Below are 20,706 nucleotides of genomic sequence, written 5' to 3'. Positions count from 1 at the left end.
ATTGGATCCCACTGCATGTGTGGAGTTTTGACATTGGACCTCTTGGAGTGTTTAAAGGCTCTGGCATGGAGAAGCTGGTGCTGGATGTGTGATGATCACAAATGTTGAGCTCAGCACCTTCTACTTTTATATCCATATAGACTGTATAAGACTGCAGAAAGAACATCACTTATAATCTTATACTCCAGTGCTCATGTTAGTTCTCACTCTCCAGTGTTCTGTATTGTTGAAAGATTTATGATCAAACTCTTGATGTCACCCAGATGAGGATGGGTTCCCTTTTTGAGTCTGGTTCCTCTCAAGGTTTCTTCCTCATTACATCTAAGGGAGTTTTTCCTTGCCACAGTCTCCACGGCTGCTCATCAGGGATAAATACACACCATTCACCTTCACTGTTGATTTCTGTAAAGCTGCTTTGAGACAATGTCTGTTGTGAAAAGCGCTATACAAATAAAACTAGACTTGAATTGACTGCTTCGCGGGTGAGGAGGAAACCAGACAACCCAAATTACATTAAAATAAACACCACTAATTTTCCAAAAGGGCAACACATTGAGACTGAGATGAAATGTGAAGCACAATCCTTTAAAAAGATCTGCATAATAAAAATACTAAATACTATGATAATAAATGTTTAAATCTTTTAATAATCTCATGTATGAGTCTGATGCACTAAATAAAATGCAGAACTCAAAAAAATTCAGTGTCACCCAGATAAGGAAGAGTTCCTCTTCTGAGGAGTTTTATCTGCTTAAGTTTCTTCCTCATATCATCTCAGGGAGTTTTTCTCTCATCACCATCACCTCTGACTCACCCATTAGGAATCCATTATAAATTCTATTATTCTCACCTGTTGTATTTCTGCCATTTTTCCTTTAAAGTCTGAACTTCCTCATTCTATAAAGTCACCCCCCCCCCCTCTCTCTCTCTCTCTCTCTCTCTCTCTCTCTCTCTCTCTCTCTCTCTCTCTCTCTCTCTCTCTCTCTGTCTCTCTCTCTCTCTCTCTCTCTCTCTCTCTCTCTCCGTCATGATTTGATGCAGACAGAAACGGAAAGTTCATTTTAGAGGAAAGAAATCTCAGAGTCGCTCTGTTTCATTGTGTGACTACAAGAAATGGCAGAGGTTGTAGATCAGAATCAGTTCATCTGTGCAGTGTGTCTGGATCTTTTCAAGGATCCGGTCACTACTTCTTGTGGTCACAGTTACTGTAAGGTGTGTATTAATGGTTGTTGGGATCAGGAGGATCTGCAGAGGGTCTACAGCTGCCCCCAGTGTAGAGAAACTTTCACTCCGAGGCCTGTTCTACGCAGGAACAACATTCTGGCTGAAGTGGTGGAGAAACTGAAGGAGACTGAACTCCAAGCTGCTTCTCCTGCTCAGTGGAACACAGGATCTGGAGATGTGGACTGTGATTCCTGCACTGAGAGAAAACTCAAAGCCGTCAAGTCCTGTCTGGTGTGTCTGGCCTCGTATTGTGAAGATCATCTTAAACCTCACTATCAGTCTCAGGCTTTTAAGATGCACAAGTTAGTTGAAGCCTGTGTAGATCTCCAAGAGAAGATCTGCTCTCATCACGACAAACTGATGGAGATCTACTGCCGTACTGACCAAAGCTTCATCTGTTACTTGTGTATGACGGATGAACATAAAGGCCATGATACAGTTTCAACTACTGCAGAAAGAAGTAAAAAACAGGTGAGATCTGAACATTATTATTCTTTTTAAATGTATATAAATATTATTTCTAATCTAATTTCTATTCAGTCTTTTGTGAAGAAGTATGAAACCGGTCAGCCCAGTCAGTGTTCTTTAAACACCTAACAACATTCTTACAGGATTTAACAGATAAAGTGTTCACATGACATGTTAAATATCTTCAGCACTTTTATTATGGTGCTGAGATTAATATTATTTACGGCTTTCATTTGAAAATCTGTTTTGTTTGCGATAATTCTGATCATTTGTAATATATTTTATTTTAAATATGTTTATTAAGTCCATATAGTATATGATGTAGCACCACTGGTTCCATTTGCAAGCCAGCCACAACCTCAACTGATGAAGGAAACAAGTGATTGTGGAATGTAAAAAAGAACTCTGAGACTTTCTGTGATAACAGTGCCAAAGAGCCACAAGTCAAATGAACACATCTCAAGTCTTTGGAAGTGTTGAAAGTTTATTTTTATCAGTTAAAATTATGAAAAGTAAATAAACAAAACAGAAATAGAAATCAAATTAATATTTGGTGGACCTCTGTTTGCCTGCAAAAATTCTTCTAGGTACACTTGTATTTCTAGGGAAGGTTTTTGAAGGAAATTGTCAGGTAGATTGTAAAGGTACATCTGGGTGACTGAAGCACAGATCTTCTGTAAATGGAGGCTCTTCAAATTCTTCTGTCTCTTCATATAAGACCAGACAGACTTAATGATGTTGAGATCAGGGCCCTGTGGAGGCCCAAATATATTTATGATGGAGACGTATCTATCTGTATTTCTTAGCATTGAGGACACATTAATACTGACTACATTTACATCACATTATTACATTACATTTACTGCATCTGGCAGGTGCCCTTATCCAGAGCGACTTACATTTATCTCATTTAAACAACTGAGCAGTTAAGGGCCCAGGAGTAGCAGCTTGGTGGTGGTGGGATTCGAACTCTTTTGATCAATAATCCAACATCTTAAACGCTGAGCTTCCGCTTTCCCATTTGCAGTAATGCAACTCCAAACCTGCAGGAAACCTCCACCATGCTTCACTGTCACCTGCAGACACTTATTATTGTCCACTGTATTGACCACTGCAGACCAGGAACATCTCACAAGAGCTGCAGTTTTGAAGACACTCTGACCCAGTCGTCTAGACGTCACAATTTGTCAAACTCACTCAAATCCTTACGCTCGCCCATTTTTTCTGCTTCTAACATCAACTTTGAGGAGAAATGTTCACCTGCTGCCTGATCAATAAATCCACCCACTAACAGGTGCCATGATGAAGAGATCATCAGTGTTCTTCATAATGTCATAATGTTATGCCTGATCTGTGTATGTGCTAATGAAAGAATCATAGTCTGGAATGTTCCATCATAGTCTAATTTGTGAGATGTGAAAGGATTCTAAAACTCCAGAGCAGGTGATGGGAGCTGGAACATTGATGTCTAACCAACAATAAAAAGCTTATATCTGGCTGGAGTCAATCAACACTATCAACAGCAGCAGTCACCCCAGCACAGCCTTTTCACACTCCCACAGGAGCGTTAATGCCAGAACCTCTTTCTCGCATGGGCCTTCAGGCCTGTAAACAATACACCCATCCACTGCCTCTCTCCCCATCAATGCAGACACATTGTACCTTCTGACCCTGAGAGTCGTCCACTACTTCATTCTTAAATTCACACCTCAGGACAATATCCAGGTAGCCACTCCACCTGCCTGCAAGCTTCTGTGAAAGAGAAGGAAACCAGAGAACCTTAAGAAAACCCACACAACCTTTTAACATGTAAAACTCAGTAAACCAAGTTCAGGATTAAACCTGTATTCACTTTTACCAGGTACTAAAATAAGAACTTTCTCTTTTATAGTGTAATTTATACATCATGCATTCACTGTGTTTCAGTACCGAGAATATCACTGAATTCTGTAACAGAAATACAGTGTTTACAGTTTTTATTTGTATTTCTTTCATATATATTTCTTGTTATTTATAACTATAATTCTGTAAAACACAATAAAATCTATCTGAAATGTATTTTATTTGGTCTCAGAATGAGTTAAAGGAGGAGCAGATTAAATCCCAGCAGAAGATCCAGGAGAAGCAGAAGAAGGTGCAGGAGCTGAAACAGACTGTGGACACTATTAAGGTAAGTAATGAACACACACACACACACACACACACACACACACACACACACACAGTGTGTGTGTGTGTGTGTGTGTGTGTGTGTGTGTGTGTGTGTGTGTGTGTATCTGTGTGTCTGTGTGTGTTCTAACAGAAGCGTTCACAGGCAGCAGTAGATGATAATGAGAAGATCTTTAATGAGATAATCAGCTCCCTGGTGAAAAGGTGCTCGGAGGTGACTGAGCTGATCAGAGTTCAGGAAAAAGCTGATCTGAGTCGAGCTGAACAACACCTGAAACATCTGGAGCAGGAGATCACTGATCTTCAGAGGAGAGTCAGTGATCTGGAGCAGCTTTCACACATACCTGATCACATCCACTTCCTCCAGGTAACACTTACTGTCTGATCTACAGAGGGCGCTGTTCCTCACAAAGTTTCCTCCTAAAAGCTCATTACAGCAACAATAAATGTTCCTGTGTGAGATCACAAGTGTGTCTTTGGTCTGATTCAGTCTGAGATTCATTCGTTTCTCTCCTACACTTTTCTCCTTCTCTATGATGTGTTTCCTCTCTGTAGAGTTTCCCGTCTCTTTGTGTTTCTCCTGGATGTGACGACTCACCCAGCTTCACTGTCAATCAACATCTCTCATTTGATGGAGTGAGGAAATCTGTCTCAGATCTGAAAAAACGAGTCGAGGAAATCTGTCAGGAGGAATTCAACAAAATCCGTCCACAAGGTAAACAAATAGTTGTGTTGGAAATGATTTATTTGTTGTGTATCACAGTAAAGAGGGAGAGAAATTTCATGGAACAGGAATAAGTGGAGGTCACGTATGAAGAAAAAAGTAGATAGCGTTCTCCTCTGAGTGTGTTCCACTGCCTTGTGAGACAGCATGAGCAGCAGATTGTAAAGATGCAGTTGTCTGGATTCTCATGTCTCTGAGGAAGCAGTTATTAGTGTTTCCTCTCCCCAGATGATAACTGTCATATACAGTGAGGAAAATAAGTATGTGAACACCCTGCTATTTTGCAAGTTCTCCCACTTAGAAATCATGTGAAGCAGGTGCATGTCCACTGTGAGAGACATAATCTAAAAAAAAAAAAATCCAGAAATCACAATATATGATTTTTAAACTATTTATTTGTATGATACAGCTGCAAATAAGTATTTGAACACTTGTCTATCAGCTAGAATTCTGACCCTCAAAGACCTGTTAGTCTGCCTTTAAAATGTCCACCTCCACTACATTTATTATCCTAAATTAGATGCACCTGTTTGAGGTCGTTAGCTGCATAAAGACACCTGTCCACCCCATACAATCAGTAAGAATCCAACTACTAACATGGCCAAGACCAAAGAGCTGTCCAAAGACACTAGAGACAAAATTGTACACCTCCACAAGGCTGGAAAGGGCTACGGGGAAATTGCCAAGCAGCTTGGTGAAAAAGGTCCACTGTTGGAGTAATCATTAGAAAATGGAAGAAGCTAAACATGACTGTCAATCTCCCTCGGACTGGGGCTCCATGCAAGATCTCACCTCGTGGGGTCTCAATGATCCTAAGGAAGGTGAGAAATCAGCCCAGAACTACACGGGAGGAGCTGGTCAATGACCTGAAAAGAGCTGGGACCACCGTTTCCAAGGTTACTGTTGGTAATACACTAAGACATCATGGTTTGAAATAATGCATGGCACGGAAGGTTCCCCTGCTTAAACCAGCACATGTCCAGGCACGTCTTAAGTTTGCCAATGACCATTTGGATGATCCAGAGGAGTCATGGGAGAAAGTCATGTGGTCAGATGAGACCAAAATAGAACTTTTGGGTCATAATTCCACTAAATGTGTTTGGAGGAAGAAGAATGATGAGTACCATCCAAGAACACCATCCCTACTGTGAAGCATGGGGTGGTAGCATCATGCTTTGGGGTGTTTTTCTGCACATGGGACAGGGCGACTGCACTGTATTAAGGAGAGGATGACCGGGGCCATGTATTGTGAGATTTTGGGAACAACCTCCTTCCCTCAGTTAGAGCATTGAAGATGGGTCGAGGCTGGGTCTTCCAACATGACAATGACCTGAAGCACAAAGCCAGGATAACCAAGGAGTGGCTCTGTAAGAAGCATATCAAGGTTCTGGCGTGGCCTAGCCAGTCTCAGACCTAAACCCAATAGAGAATCTTTGGAGGAGCTCAAACTCCGTGTTTCTCAGCCACAGGCCAGAAACCTGACTGATCTAGAGAAGATCTGTGTGGAGGAGTGGGCCAAAATCCTCCTGCAGTGTGTGCAAACCTGGTGAAAACTACAGGAAATGTTTGACCTCTGTAATTGCAAACAAAGGCTACTGTACCAAATATTAACATTGACTTTCTCAGGTGTTCAAATACTTATTTGCAGCTGTATCATACAAATAAATAGTTAAAAATCATATATTGTGATTTCTGGATTTTTTTTTTTTAGATTATATCTCTCACAGTGGACATGCACCTACGATGACAATTTCAAACCCCTTCCATGATTTCTAAGTGGGAGAACTTGCAAAATAGCAGGGTGTTCAAATACTTATTTTCCTCACTGTAAGTAGAGCTGTCTGTTGGGTGGGAAGTGGCAGGTGACCCAAAATAATAAATTACATCAAGATAAATTTACCAGACAGTCAGAAGATCTGATCTAGAATATCGTAGTTGATGACTCACCCAGCTTCACTGTCAATCAACATCTCTCATTTGATGGAGTGAGGAAATCTGTCTCAGATCTGAAAAAACGAGTCGAGGAAATCTGTCAGGAGGAAATTCAACAAAATCCGTCCACAAGGTAAACAAATGGTTGTGTTGGAAATTATTTATTTGTTGTGTATCACAGTAAAGAGGAAGAGAAATTTCATGGAACAGGAATAAGTGAAGGTCACGTATGAAGAAGAAGGTAGATAGCGTTCTCCTCTGAGTGTGTTCCACTGCCTTGTGAGACAGCATGAGCAGCAGATTGTAAAGATGCAGTTGTCTGGATCCTCATGTCTCTGAGGAAGCAGCTATTAGTGTTTCCTCTCCCCAGATGATAACTGTCATATACAGTGAGGAAAATAAGTATTTGAACACCCTGCTATTTTGCAAGTTCTCCCACTTAGAAATCATGGAGAGGTCTGAAATTGTCATCGTAGGTGCATGTCCACTGTAAGAGACATAATCTAAAAAAAAAAATCCAGAAATCACAATATATGATTTTTTAAACTATTTATTTGTATGATACAGCTGCAAATAAGTATTTGAACACCTGTCTATCAGCTAGAATTCTGACCCTCAAAGACCTGTTAGTCTGCCTTTAAAATGTCCACCTCCACTACATTTATTATCCTAAATTAGATGCACCTGTTTGAGGTCGTTAGCTGCATAAAGACACCTGTCCACCCCATACAATCAGTAAGAATCCAACTACTAACATAGCCAAGACCAAAGAGCTGTCCAAAGACACTAGAGACAAAATTGTACACCTCCACAAGGCTGGAAAGGGCTACGGGGAAATTGCCAAGCAGCTTGGTGAAAAAGGTCCACTGTTGGAGCAATCATTAGAAAATGGAAGAAGCTAAACATGACTGTCAATCTCCCTCGGACTGGGGCTCTATGCAAGATCTCACCTCGTAGGGTCTCAATGATTCTAAGGAAGGTGAGAAATCAGCCCAGAACTACACGGGAGGAGCTGGTCAATGACCTGAAAAGAGCTGGGACCACCGTTTCCAAGGTTACTGTTGGTAATACACTAAGACATCATGGTTTGAAATCATGCATGGCACGGAAGGTTCCCCTGCTTAAACCAGCACATGTCCAAACACGTCTTAAGTTTGCCAATGACCATTTGGATGATCCAGAGGAGTCATGGGAGAAAGTCATGTGGTCAGATGAGACCAAAATAGAACTTTTGGGTCATAATTCCACTAAACGTGTTTGGAGGAAGAAGAATGATGAGTACCATCCCAAGAACACCATCCCTACTGTGAAGCATGGGGGTGGTAGCATCATGCTTTGGGGGTGTTTTTCTGCACATGGGTCAGGGCGACTGCACTGTATTAAGGAGAGGATGACCGGGGCCATGTATTGCGAGATTTTGGGGAACAACCTCCTTCCCTCAGTTAAAGCATTGAAGATGGGTCGAGGCTGGGTCTTCCAACATGACAATGACCAAGCACACAGCCAGGATAACCAAGGAGTGGCTCTGTAAGAAGCATATCAAGGTTCTGGCGTGACGATGACAATTTCAAACCCCTTCCATGATTTCTAAGTGGGAGAACTTGCAAAATAGCAGGGTGTTCAAATACTTATTTTTCTCACTGTAAGTAGAGCTGTCTGTTGGGTGGGAAGTGGCAGGTGACCAAAAATAATAAATTACATCAAGATAAACTCACCAGACAGTCAGAAGATCTGATCTAGAATATCGTAGTTGATGCTTTAATTCTTATCTGGAAAGTTTCCTCACTAGTGACGTCACTGACGCGTCTGATACCAGCAAAGAATCACAACTTTTATATTTATGATGTAAAATGTTTCCACATCATTTTTCAGTCTCCATTTTGTCTCTGTGTCTCAACAGCTGCAGCAGTTCAGATGATTTTCCCAGAACCAAAGAGCAGAGAAGATTTTCTGCAGTGTAGGTGTAACACACACACACACACACACACACACACACACAGAGTGTAAACATGTCTGTAATGTTGATCTAAATCTGATCCATTTCTCTCTGATGACTGATGATGTGTAATATTTAAAATAGTTCATGTAGAGCAGCATTAGGAGAACAGAAACACACACAGGTGTCTCACACACACTTATTATAAATCCTGTGATTAACATCAAACCTGTGGACATTTTATTGTTCTAGATTTCTGTTATCTGACTCTGGATCCAAACACAGCACATCCTCAACTCATTTTGTCTGAGAACAACAGAGTCGTGAGATGCAGTAATACATGGCAGCGATACTCTGATCATCCAGAGAGATTTGACTACTATTTTCAGGTGTTGTGTAAAGAGAGTGTGTGTGGACGCTGTTACTGGGAGGTGGAGTGGAATGGTGATGTTGTGGACATATCAGTCTCATATAAAGAGATCAGCAGGAAAGGAGAGGGTGATGAGCGTGTATTTGGACGCAACAGTCAGTCCTGGAGTCTGAAGTGTTCTTCTTCTTCCTCTGTCTCTTTCTGGCACAATAACATTAATACTGATCTCAGAGTTCCATCACCATCCAGAATAGGAGTGTATGTGGATCACAGTGCAGGAACTCTGTCCTTCTACAGCGTCTCTGATACGATGAGGCTCCTCCACAGAGTCCACACCACATTCACTCAACCTCTATACGCTGGATTCTGGACCGATTATAACACAGTTATGTGGTTTTGTGATTGAAAATTAAATACACCTAAAAGTGTTTAGGAAAATTATAACAGTAATTCAGGGATAATTACTATATATTTTTTATAATCACTATATAATCCAGGACCAATTCAATGCACTCATGAATACAGAATACAGGATGTTTCTATGAAGGTTCAGAGATGTTTCCAGGCCACATTTGTAACGATTGTAATACAGGTTTCAAAACAAAGAAAGAGAGAAAGAGAGAGAGATAAGCAGAATGGAGGACAATATTCAGGAGACTGCTGAAGTAGTGACTCTCGTGCCAAAGCTTCTTGACTCCTCGGTATTTCTTCATTGTGTTAGGAATCCTGTGGAGATTTTTTTGCTTTTTTCAATTTAGTTTTGTGCTGATTAACTCGAAATGATCTGTGAGAGACAGAATAGGTCGATGTGTCTTAATACTTTTGGTCTAACTTTTGCGTTGTGTAAATTATTTGTACATGTTGAAACAATCTATTTTTTAGGGGAAATATTTCGGGTGAAAAGTGTACTTGTGATTTCTCTCTTTAAAATAAACACCAGGATGTTTGACATGTTTTCTGATTCATACTTTTACAAGTTAGATTTAAACTTTTCAATATTTTGGGTCACTATTGATATTTCTGTCTGTAAATATTTATCTCTATATCCAGCAATACTACAAGCAAACTACAAGATTTCTAAATAATATTTGAAGTGGACTAAATGATTGTGTTTTAACCTCAACCTAAAACCCCACCTGAGTCAAATCCACGTTTTCCTCAGTTCTAGTGGAAGTGTGAGGAGGGTCTCTCTCCCACTGTGACTTTACACAATAATTTTCCTACAGAAGTAAATGCACTGAAAGGCTCCCTGTAGAGTTGTGATATACAGGTGCATCTTGAAAATTAGAATATCATGAAAAAAAGTTAATTTATTTCAGTAATTCAACTCAAATTGTTCTTTTTTTCTATTTTCAAACTTTTCTTTTAAATGTCAAAATGAGAATATGGCGACATGCCAATCAGCTAATCAACTCACATCACCAGCAATGGTTTCCTGAGCCTTCCAAATGGTCTCTCAGTTCGGTTCACTAGGCATCACAATCATGGGGAAGACTGCTGATCTGACAGGTGTCCAGAAGACAATCATTGACACCTTCACAAGAAGCTGGTGTTCACAGAGTGCTGGATCCACGCATGTTAACAGAAAGTTGAGTGGAAGGAAAAAGTGTGGAAGAAAATGCACAACCAACCGGGAGAAGCGCAGCCTTAAGAGGCTCGTCAAGAAAAATCCATTAAAGAATTTGGGTGAACTTCACGATGAATAGACTGAGGCTGCGGTCAAGGCATCAAGAGCCACCACACACAGACGTGTCAAGGAATTTGGCTACAGTTGTCGTATTCCTCTTTTTAAGCCACTCCTGAACCACAGACAGCGTCAGAGGCGTCTTACCTGTGCTAAACAGAAGAAGAACTGGACTGGACTGAAGTGTTAAGTTTCCACAGTCTGTTATGATTTGGAGTGCAATGTCATCTGCTTCCTTCTGCTGACCAGCTTTTTAAAACCCCGTAGCCTTCAGCGCCATGCCATTGCGACCGATATCCCATTGTTCTTAGGTGTTAAGGTTTAGCAATTAGTTAAATAAAAAGGGAGAAGAGTAACCATGACTAACTATACATCATTCTAAAGGTCTAAGCCTCAAGCATCACTTTCAGATCATATTTTTTCAAAGGAAAATGTATAACGCAGTGGTGGATCGTGCATTTGGTACCTGGACCTTCAGTGAGGACGTACCCGTCTTATTCTACCTCTTAATACACCACTATCACATCACAATTATAGAAGCCATGAATACTGTTCAAAAACACAATATAACAACACGTGGCATTACAGAGAGAGAGGAATTTTACATATGGAGGTAAAAAACATTTTACTAAAGCAACAAACCCAGTTAATACTCCAAACTTCTACACTACAACCACAACTGTGCACCTACAACATCTTGAGCAGTTCAGAATCAATATTTGTCTAATTCTATTTTTATTTGGAAAGGTAAGGGTCCTCAAAATTAACCACCCTGTAGATTACAGAGACTCACTCACTCGTTTACTCAGAGCCAGAAAAGAGATAGAGCACAAAGAAAGGTTGATAGAGATCTTAAAAAACTAAGTGAAGCTGGACACAGGCTTCTTCATTAAGACTGACAGACACATGGGCCATAACTGTGGACAGGCCACACCTTTATTATGACTAACACATACAGGCCTCGCCTCCTTTAATCGGACTGACAAAAATATTGGCCACACCCCCTTTAACTGCACAGAGGACAGGCCACACCTCCTACAGTAAGACTGACAGGTACATAGGCCATTAATTGGACACAGAAACCACACCTACCTCATTTGGACAGAAACCACACCCATTGCTGCAACCTGGGAATCTGTCCCTTTTTAAGAGGTGATGTCAGACGTTATATGAAAAAAAAAAAAAAAAGATCTCACAGCTGAGGTGAAATCCAGAGCTCAGAGGTGAGTAATTGAAGATTAATGAGTCTTGTGGAAAGGCACAACAGTGAAGTTCTGTTGGGGTTTACAGATGAGAGCAGGATCATAATGAGGAGAAGAAGAATAAACCTGCTGAGGGTGCTCAAGGGGAAGTTTATAACCCCCTTATTGGTGCATGAACCTGCTTTTGATTCTCGCTAGAAAAAGCTATAACGATATTACTGTAGTGTTGAGTTCTGTATGCTGATTGGTAGACACGTAGACACTCATTCAGACAAATTTAATGACCTTAACAACCAACCATTGGGCAGAAATGCACAAGAATGAAACGAATCCTGCAGATCTCTCCATGATCTATCAATCATGCTTCCTTTGAGGTGCTTGTTAGCAGGCCCATGATGAGGTTGACCTTTCAATATTAGAAGAATACAGAAGTGAATTTATCTGTTTCCATCAAACATTACTTTTTCAATCTTCAGTGATTTGTTGTTAAAATCGTTAAAAGCATTAAAGTTTTGACATTTTTTGGTTTGGTCCCTTTCTCGTGTGTAGAGGTGATGAGAAAATATCATCTGCCATCTAGTGGTCCAAATGAGCATGTTTAGTTTGTTCTTCACGGAAATTACATTAAAATAAACACCACTAATTTTCCAAAAGGGCAACACATTGAGACTGAGATGAAATGTGATGCACAATCCTTTTAAAAGATCTGCATAATAAAAATACTAAATACTATGATAAAAAAGTTTAAATTGTTCAATAATTTCATGTATGAGTCTGATGCACTAAATGAAATCATCCTCTGACCCATTAGGAATCTATTATAAATTCTATTATTCTCACCTGTTGTATTTCTGCCATTTTCCTTTAAAGTCTGAACTTCCTCATTCTATAAAACACCCCCTCTCTCTCTCTCTCTCTCTCATGATTTGATGCAGACAGAAACGGAAAGTTCATTTTAGAGGAAAGAAATCTCAGAGTCGCTCTGTTTCATTGTGTGACTACAAGAAATGGCAGAGGTTGTAGATCAGAATCAGTTCATCTGTGCAGTGTGTCTGGATCTTTTCAAGGATCCGGTCACTACTTCTTGTGGTCACAGTTACTGTAAGATGTGTATTAATGGTTGTTGGGATCAGGAGGATCTGCAGAGGGTCTACAGCTGCCCCCAGTGTAGAGAAACTTTCACTCTGAGGCCTGTTCTACGCAGGAACAACATGCTGGCTAAAGTGGTGGAGAAACTGAAGGAGACTGATCTCCAAGCTGCTTCTCCTGCTCACTGTTATACTGGATCTGGAGATGTGGACTGTGATTCCTGCACTGGGAGAAAACTCAAAGCTGTCAAGTCCTGTCTGGTGTGTCTGGCCTCGTATTGTGAAGATCATCTTAAACCTCACTATCAGTCTCAGGCTTTTAAGAAGCACAAATTAGTTGAAGCCTGTGTAGATCTCCAAGAGAAGATCTGCTCTCATCACAACAAACCGATGGAGATCTACTGCCGTACTGACCAAAGCTTCATCTGTTACTTGTGTATGACGGATGAACATAAAGGCCATGATACAGTTTCAACTACTGCAGAAAGAAGTAAAAAACAGGTGAGATCTGAACATTATTATTCTTTTACAATGTATACAAATTCTAATCTAATTTCTATTCAGTCTTTTGTGAAGAAGTATGAAACCGGTCAGACCAGTCAGTGTTCTTTAAACACCTAACAACATTCTTACAGGATTTAACAGATAGTGTTCACATGACATGTTAAATATCTTCAGCACTTTTATTATGGTGCTGACATTAATATTTAATTACGGCTTTTATTCGAAAATCTGTTTTGTTTGTGATAATTCTGCTCATTTGTAATATATTTTATTTTAAATATGTTTATTAAGTATATAGTATATGATGTAGCACCACTGGTTCCATTTGCAAGCCAGCCACAACCTCAACTGATGAAGGAAACAAGTGATTGTGGAATGTAAAAAGAACTCGAGACCTTCTGTGATAACAGTGCCAAAGAGCACAAATAAACATATCTCAAGTGTCATGGTTGTTTGAAAGTCCGTTATTCTGTCATGCGCTGTAGTCAATGGAGCGGGTTTATTTAGAAAAGGGAGGATAGTTAAGAGTACGCTCCGAAGCAAAACGGGAAGGAGATAATCTGTGGTACGCTGAACGGTGGTGAGGCCCACAAAGTCCGAGAACAGATTCGCAGGTTCGCAGAGTGTGGCCCGGAGAATCTCCTCCTGGAGGTCCCAGACGATGGGGCTGAGAATGAGCCGGGGTGGCAGGATAGGCTCGGGTTCTACCGGTTCTTCGGGGCCGTGCATTCTGGAGAGGGCGTCCGCCTTCATGTTCTTTGATCCCAGTCAGTAAGTAAGCATGTACTGAAAGCGGGTGAAGAACAGGGCCCACCTGGCTTGTCGTGGGTTCAGTCTTTTGGCCTCCCGAAGGTACTGCAGGTTCTTATGATCGGTGATGACTGTAAAGGGGTGAGCAGCACCCTCCAGCCAGTGCCTTCACTCCTCCAAGGCCAGTTTAATGGCCAGCAACTCCCGGTTCCCGATCTCATAATTTCGCTCGGCTGGGGACAGCCTCCGTGACAAATAGGCACACGGGTGAAGCCGGTGTCCTGGATTCTTGGGATAAGGTAGCCCCTACTCCAGTAGAGGACGCATCCACTTCCACCATGAAAGGACGTCGGGGGTCAGGATGGCGGAGAAATAGTGTTACACAAAACCTCCTACGGAGCTCACGGAAGGCCTCCTCTGCCTCAGGGTTCCACTGCAGGGTCTTGGCCTTCCCTGGAGGAGTGAGGTAAGTGGTGCCATGACCAGATTGAACCCTGGATAAACTAGCGGTAAAAATTGGCAAATCCAAGGAAGCACTGGAGTTCCTTTATGGTCGTGGGGGGTGGACAGTCCCGAACCGCCGCAATCTTCCTCTCATCCATCTCTATGCCCTCTGTGTTTATGACATAACCCAGGAAGTGTATCTCAGGTCAGTGGAACTCACTCTTTGGTGTTTCCATAGTTGTTGGAGGACCTGGCTCACGTGTTCAATATGCTCAGGAAGGTTTTGGGAGAAGATTAGAATGTCATTGATGTATACTATTACGTTTTTGTGGAGTAAGGAGCGGAGCACCTTGTTCATAAACCCCTGGACCACCACCAGCGAGATGGATAGGCCGTACGGCATGACCCTGTACTCGTAGTGCCCAGACGGAGTGATAAAGGCGGTCTTCCATTCGTGTGGCGGCATGTGCATTAAATACATCTGAGAAGCTGCAATATTCCATAGGGATCTCGACCTGGGTAGGATCTGGCGCTTCCTCCACTCGTGTGGCTGCCACCGTGGCCAAGTTGAGCCAGCGTATGGGGAAATGAGCAGGGCACCCTGCAGGTCCCAGGAGCATCAAGGTGCGTGTTTCGCGAGCCAGGGCCTCCCCAAGATGACGTCGACCGTGGGGCCCTCCAACACCATGAACCATTTTGCCTCCCGATGTAATGGCCCCACTCCGAGCATGATGATGGGAGTGCAGTACTTCACCCAGCCTCGACCCTGCGGCCGTCCTTGTATAGTTTGGACAGCTAACTTCTGGTTACCTCTCTCCCTTAGAAGCTGGAGCCTGTCGAGGCAGTCCTGGGAGATGAAGTTGCCTGCAGAGCCGGAGTCGACTAGGGCAGAGACAGCGAGAGAGAGAGTGGAGGTAGAGAGTGTTACAGCCAACTTAGACAACGAGAAGATATCGGTGGGAAACTCTATCATACTCAACACTGGTCGGGGAGGTCAGGTTGGGCATTCAGAGATGCGATGGTCTGGATTACCGCAGTACAGGCAGGTCCCTGCTGTTTGACGGCAGTTCCTTTCCCTCTTAGAGAGCCTCAGAAGGACGACAGGCAGCAAGGCGTTGTGACATCCCAATGGATCGCTGGATGAATGCCTCTAAACTCAGAGTGTCATCGTGGATCGTCATAGCATATTTGACTTCCGGGTTTAAACCCAGGCGATAGACAATCAAGAGGTGGTAAGGTGCGGAAATGGAGGCTGTAGTCTGCTATGCTGTCTGACCCCTGGCGTAGGTTGAGCAGCTGGTCTGCAGTTAAGAGCACTCTGGTGGCAATGCTGAAAACCTCTGTAAAATGATTCGTGAATTTCGTATACGAGTTGATAGCCGGCCTTGCCGGTCTCCGACGGCGTGCCTGGCTGCGGATCCATTGGAGGCATTGCAATTTCCGATTTCTTGGTGGTTGTTTGAAAGTCTGTAATTCTGTGATGTGCAGAGAGATGGAGGCAGAAGCTGTAGTCAATGGAGCGGGTTTTATTTAGAAAAAGGGAGGATAGTGAAGAGTACGCTCCGAAGCAAAACGGGAAGGAGATAATCCGTGGTATGGCGAACGGTGGCGAGGCCCACAAAGTCCAAGTACGGATACCGGGAGTGAAAGCAATATCTGTGGTGCACCTGAGGAGCGGTCCACACGAAGTATGCAAAGTTGGTAAGTTTTCTAAGCACAGCCTACAATAACGGACGCCCCAGTGTGGAGCCGAGGTCCTTAAGTAGGCCTCGTAAATTAGGTTTAATTGTGGATAGTCAGTATGTAGGAGAGGCGCTCCATATGGGCGGGGTGCCAAGACCAGGCGAAGCTGGTGGAGCCCTGACATCAAGGCTTTGGAAGTGTTGGAAGTTATTTTTATCAGTTAACAAAATGGAAGGTAAATGAGAAAAGAGAAATAAAAATTGGACCTCTCTTTGCCTGCAAAACATTCTTCTAGGTACACTTGTATTTCTAAGTAAGGTTTTTGAAGGAAATTGCCAGGTTAATGATGTTGAGATTAGGGCTCTGTGGAGGCCAAAATATAGGTATGATGGAGAAGTATCTTAAATTAGCACTTTCCAAGTTTGCTTTGTAGAATTCAAGAGTTATATTTATATAAAATTTGTAATCTTGCACCAGTGTAGATTTATTAATTGCTAGAGACTCAAAGCACTTTTGTACGTCGCTCTGGATAAGGGGGTCTGCTAAATGCCGCAAACGTAAATGTTAATGTAAATTTCTCAACATTGAGGACACCATTAATACTGACCACATCTACATCACATTATTACATTGCATTTACTGCATCTGTAAGGTGCCCTTATCCAGAGTGACTTACATTTATCTAATTTAAACAACTGAGCAGTTAAGGGCCAAGGAGTGGCAGCTTGGTGGTGGTGGGATTTGACCACTGAGCTACCGCATTCCCATTTGCAGAAATGCAACTCCAAACCTGCAGGAAACCTCCACCATGTTTCACTGTGGCCTGCAGACACTTATTATTGAACCGCTCTCCAGTTTTTCAGCAAACAACTTGCCTCCTGCTACAGCCAAATATTTCAGATTTTGGCTCATCAGGCTAGAGCACCTGCTGCCATTTTTCTGCACCACAGTTCCTGTTTTTATGCATTGTTCAGTCGCTTAGGCTTGTCGCCATGTTGAAGGCGTGGCTTTTGGCCCGCAATTCTTCCAGGAAGAACACTTCTGTCCAGACTTCACCAGACAGGAAATGGGTGTATCTGGGCACTGCTAGTCACCTTCTGATGTCAAAGAGAAGTAAGAATGATGTGTCGTTCATCTGCTGCATTCTGTGCAAAAGTTCTATTTGATCTGTTTAGGGTCTCACCTTAGGAATTAACAGATAGCAGTATGTTTTGGATGAAATTCATATAGCTATGTCATGTTCCAGATCACAAGTTTAGCACTCAACCCAGTGATACCTTCAAAGCATACCAACAACCTTTACAATTTTGGTGTGCCACCTACAATCTGCACCCGGATTCTGAGCATTCTAACACGCAGATGCCACTCTGTTAGAATTGGAAGCCACTACTGTGTGTTCACATCACAGAAGGTCACTTTTTGTGGTAACACTACACAACTAATCAGAAAAACCTGTCAATTCATTAAAAAGCTGAAGAAATTTGGCATGCCAAGATCAAATCCACAGAAGCTCCCACAGTATATACCTGATCAGGCATGTCATTATGAGCACCTGCCTAATAACAACTGCTAAAACAGTTGGGACCCATTGAACATCAACAGCATGAACTTCTTCGGTGGTTTGAGCTACAGGAGCTTGTCTGTTGGATCGGATCACATGGACCAGCCTTCACTCCTCACGTGCATCAATGAGCCTCTTACAAGTTCACCACTGTTACTTCCTTGGAGCACTTTTGATAGATTCTGACCACTGCAGACCAGAAACATCACACAAGAGCTGAAGTTTTGGAGATGTTCTGACCCAGACACCCATCCACTGCCTCTCTCCCCATCAATGCAGACACATTGTACCTTCTGACCCTGAGAGTCGTCCACTACTTCATTCTTGAATTCACACCTCAGGACAATATCCAGGTAGCCACTCCACCTGCCTGCATGCTTCTGTGAAAGAGAAGGAAACCAGAGAACCTTAAGAAAACCCACACAACCCACCATGTAAAACTCAGTAAACCAAGTCCAGGATTAAACCTGTATTCACTTTTACCGGGTACTAAAATAAGAACTTTCTCTTTTATAGTGTAATTTATACATCATGCATTCATTGTGTTTTAGTACCGAGAATATCACTGAATTCTGTAACAGAAATACAGTGTTTACAGTTTTTATTTGTATTTCGTTTATTTTTGGTTTTGGTTTAATTTATAACTACAGTTATTTTACTATAATTCTGTAGAACACAATAAAATCTATCTGAAATGTATTTTATTTGGTCTCAGAATGAACTAAAGGAGGAGCAGATTAAATCCCAGCAGAAGATCCAGGAGAAGCAGAAAAAGGTGCAGGAGCTGAAACAGACTGTTGATATTATTAAGGTGAGGAATGAGAACACACACACACACACACACACACACACACACACACACACACACACTAGAGGGAGACTAAAAAGATAAACTCTAACTGTGTGTGTGTGTGTGTGTGTGTGTGTGTTCTAACAGATGCGTTCACAGGCAGCAGTAGATGATAATGAGAAGATCTTTAATGAGATGATCAGCTCCCTGGAGAAAAGGCGCTCGGAGGTGACGGAGCTGATCAGAGTTCAGGAAAAAGCTGATCTGAGTCGAGCTGAACAACACCTGAAACATCTGGAGCAGGAGATCACTGATCTTCAGAGGAGAGTCAGTGATCTGGAGCAGCTTTCACACACACCTGATCACATCCACTTCCTCCAGGTAACACTCACTGTCTGATCTACAGAGGGCGCTGTTCCTCACAAAGTTTCCTCCTAAAAGCTCATTACAGCAACAATAAATGTTCCTGTGTGAGATCACAAGTGTGTCTTTGGTCTGATTCAGTCTGAGATTCATTCGTTTCTCTCCTCCACTTTTCTCCTTCTCTATGATGTGTTTCCTCTCTGTAGAGTTTCCTGTCTCTCTGTGTTTCTCCTGGATGTGACGACTCACCCAGTCTGTCTCAGATCTGAAAAAACGAGTCGAGGAAATCTGTCAGGAGGAATTCAACAAAATCCGTCCACAAGGTAAAGAAGTAAACATTTGTTCTGTCGCAGTGAAGAGAGACATAAAATTCATATAACAGAAATAAGAAGGAAGCAGGAACAAGACTGAACTAAATCATGCAGTATTAACTTTAGCCTCAAAAATCCCATCAAGATATAAATTACATCAATTAAGCAGAAAATCAGTAACTTATTCACAAATCTACCAAATCTAACAGTGTCTGTGCGCTTGCATGAAGGTTGCAGGGATAAAGCATGCACTTCCTTTTTTTCTCATCTTTAACGAGAGCAAGTTTAAAGAAATGTTCTCTGTAGGCTGGAAAGTGGGCTTCCAGAGTCCTTCCAAAACCATAGATAGCTCCCATGGCAGAACAGCACCTTCTACACTGAGTGTAACTGCAGATGAGAGGAACATGTTAAAAAAAAGCTCTGCCACACTCTGTCATCACCACTTCTAGCATTAAAATAGCGCCAATCAAACATCTCATTGTGAGAAAAGTTGAGTCTTTCCAACAATGCAGAGCTCTTTGTTTTGTGTTGGGGTTTTTCCACAAACTTTTGCACACACTGCCCACAGTCTGGATGTGTTACAGTATATTCTTTTTTATTTGAATGAAAGTGTCTGTTTTGGGGGCACCGGTGGAACAAGTGGCATTCAAATGAACTATATGCACACTTTCTTTCCTTCTCTTTTTCCCCATAGTAGGTCGAGGGATATTGTATTGGAGGGTCAGAACAGAGAAATTGTGAGTGATGTATCTCTCCCTCTGTCCAGGTTTGCAGGTTTAGTAGATAAGTCTGAGCTAGGGATTTTCTTGGAAAGCACATCTCAAAAGCCTCTACCTTCTTCTTCCATTGGTTGCATTGCAGTTAAGTTGTGGGAAAGAGAGTGAGAAGGACTGAGGGTCAGAAAGAGCTTCTATCCAGCAAGAGCTTATATCCAGAAAGAGCTTATATCCAGGAAGGCAAAGGTTTCTGATTGCTCGTGGGCAGACGAGGTGTATTTTGAGCTTTTGCATACGATTACACCTGAAGATTTCTCCACAGTGAGATACCAAATTAATGTTGTCTCTTCATGTCATTTTTCTGTCTTCATTTTGTCTCTGTTTCTCCACAGAAGTTCAGATGAGTTTACCATCAGAACCAAAAAGCAGAAAAGATTTTCTGCAGTGTAGGTGTAACACACACACACACACACACACACACACACACACACACACACACACACAGACACACACACACACAGGTGTCTCACACCCGCTTATTATAAATCCTGTGAATAACTTCTAACCTGTGGACATTTTATTGTTCTAGATTTCTGTTATCTGACTCTTGATCCCAACACAGCACATCCTCAACTCATTCTGTCTGAGAAGAAGAAGAGTCGTGATAAGACAAAACTGCGATACTCTGATTATCCAGAGAGATTGGACTTCTATGCTCAGGTGTTGTGTAAACAGTAAACAACAGTAAACAAATTAAGCATGGTTTTGATTGTCCATAAAGTGTCCA

The 20,706-nt window shown here is 42.0% G+C and overlaps 2 protein-coding genes across 2 annotated transcripts; both read left to right on the top strand.

The window, feature by feature from the left end:
- The first annotated feature begins 1,016 nt into the window (after window positions 1-1,016).
- LOC124394213 (tripartite motif-containing protein 16-like) lies at window positions 1,017-9,765 on the top strand. Its single transcript, XM_046862348.1, has 6 exons — window positions 1,017-1,695; window positions 3,767-3,862; window positions 3,995-4,228; window positions 4,417-4,576; window positions 8,418-8,474; window positions 8,706-9,765. The coding sequence occupies exons 1-6, from the start codon at window positions 1,114-1,116 to the stop codon at window positions 9,227-9,229; spliced, it is 1,653 nt and encodes a 550-aa protein (XP_046718304.1). The 5' UTR covers window positions 1,017-1,113; the 3' UTR covers window positions 9,230-9,765.
- Window positions 9,766-12,651: 2,886 nt separating this feature from the next.
- LOC124394227 (E3 ubiquitin/ISG15 ligase TRIM25-like) lies at window positions 12,652-20,363 on the top strand. Its single transcript, XM_046862367.1, has 5 exons — window positions 12,652-13,298; window positions 18,455-18,550; window positions 18,677-18,910; window positions 19,099-19,215; window positions 20,312-20,363. The coding sequence occupies exons 1-4, from the start codon at window positions 12,717-12,719 to the stop codon at window positions 19,159-19,161; spliced, it is 975 nt and encodes a 324-aa protein (XP_046718323.1). The 5' UTR covers window positions 12,652-12,716; the 3' UTR covers window positions 19,162-19,215; window positions 20,312-20,363.
- Window positions 20,364-20,706: the final 343 nt, after the last annotated feature.

Source organism: Silurus meridionalis, chromosome 12 (genome assembly GCF_014805685.1).
Source record: "Silurus meridionalis isolate SWU-2019-XX chromosome 12, ASM1480568v1, whole genome shotgun sequence".
Taxonomy (NCBI): Eukaryota; Metazoa; Chordata; class Actinopteri; order Siluriformes; family Siluridae; genus Silurus; species Silurus meridionalis.
Note: the sequence above shows the minus strand (reverse complement) of the source record. Positions and strands in the feature narration are given on the sequence as shown.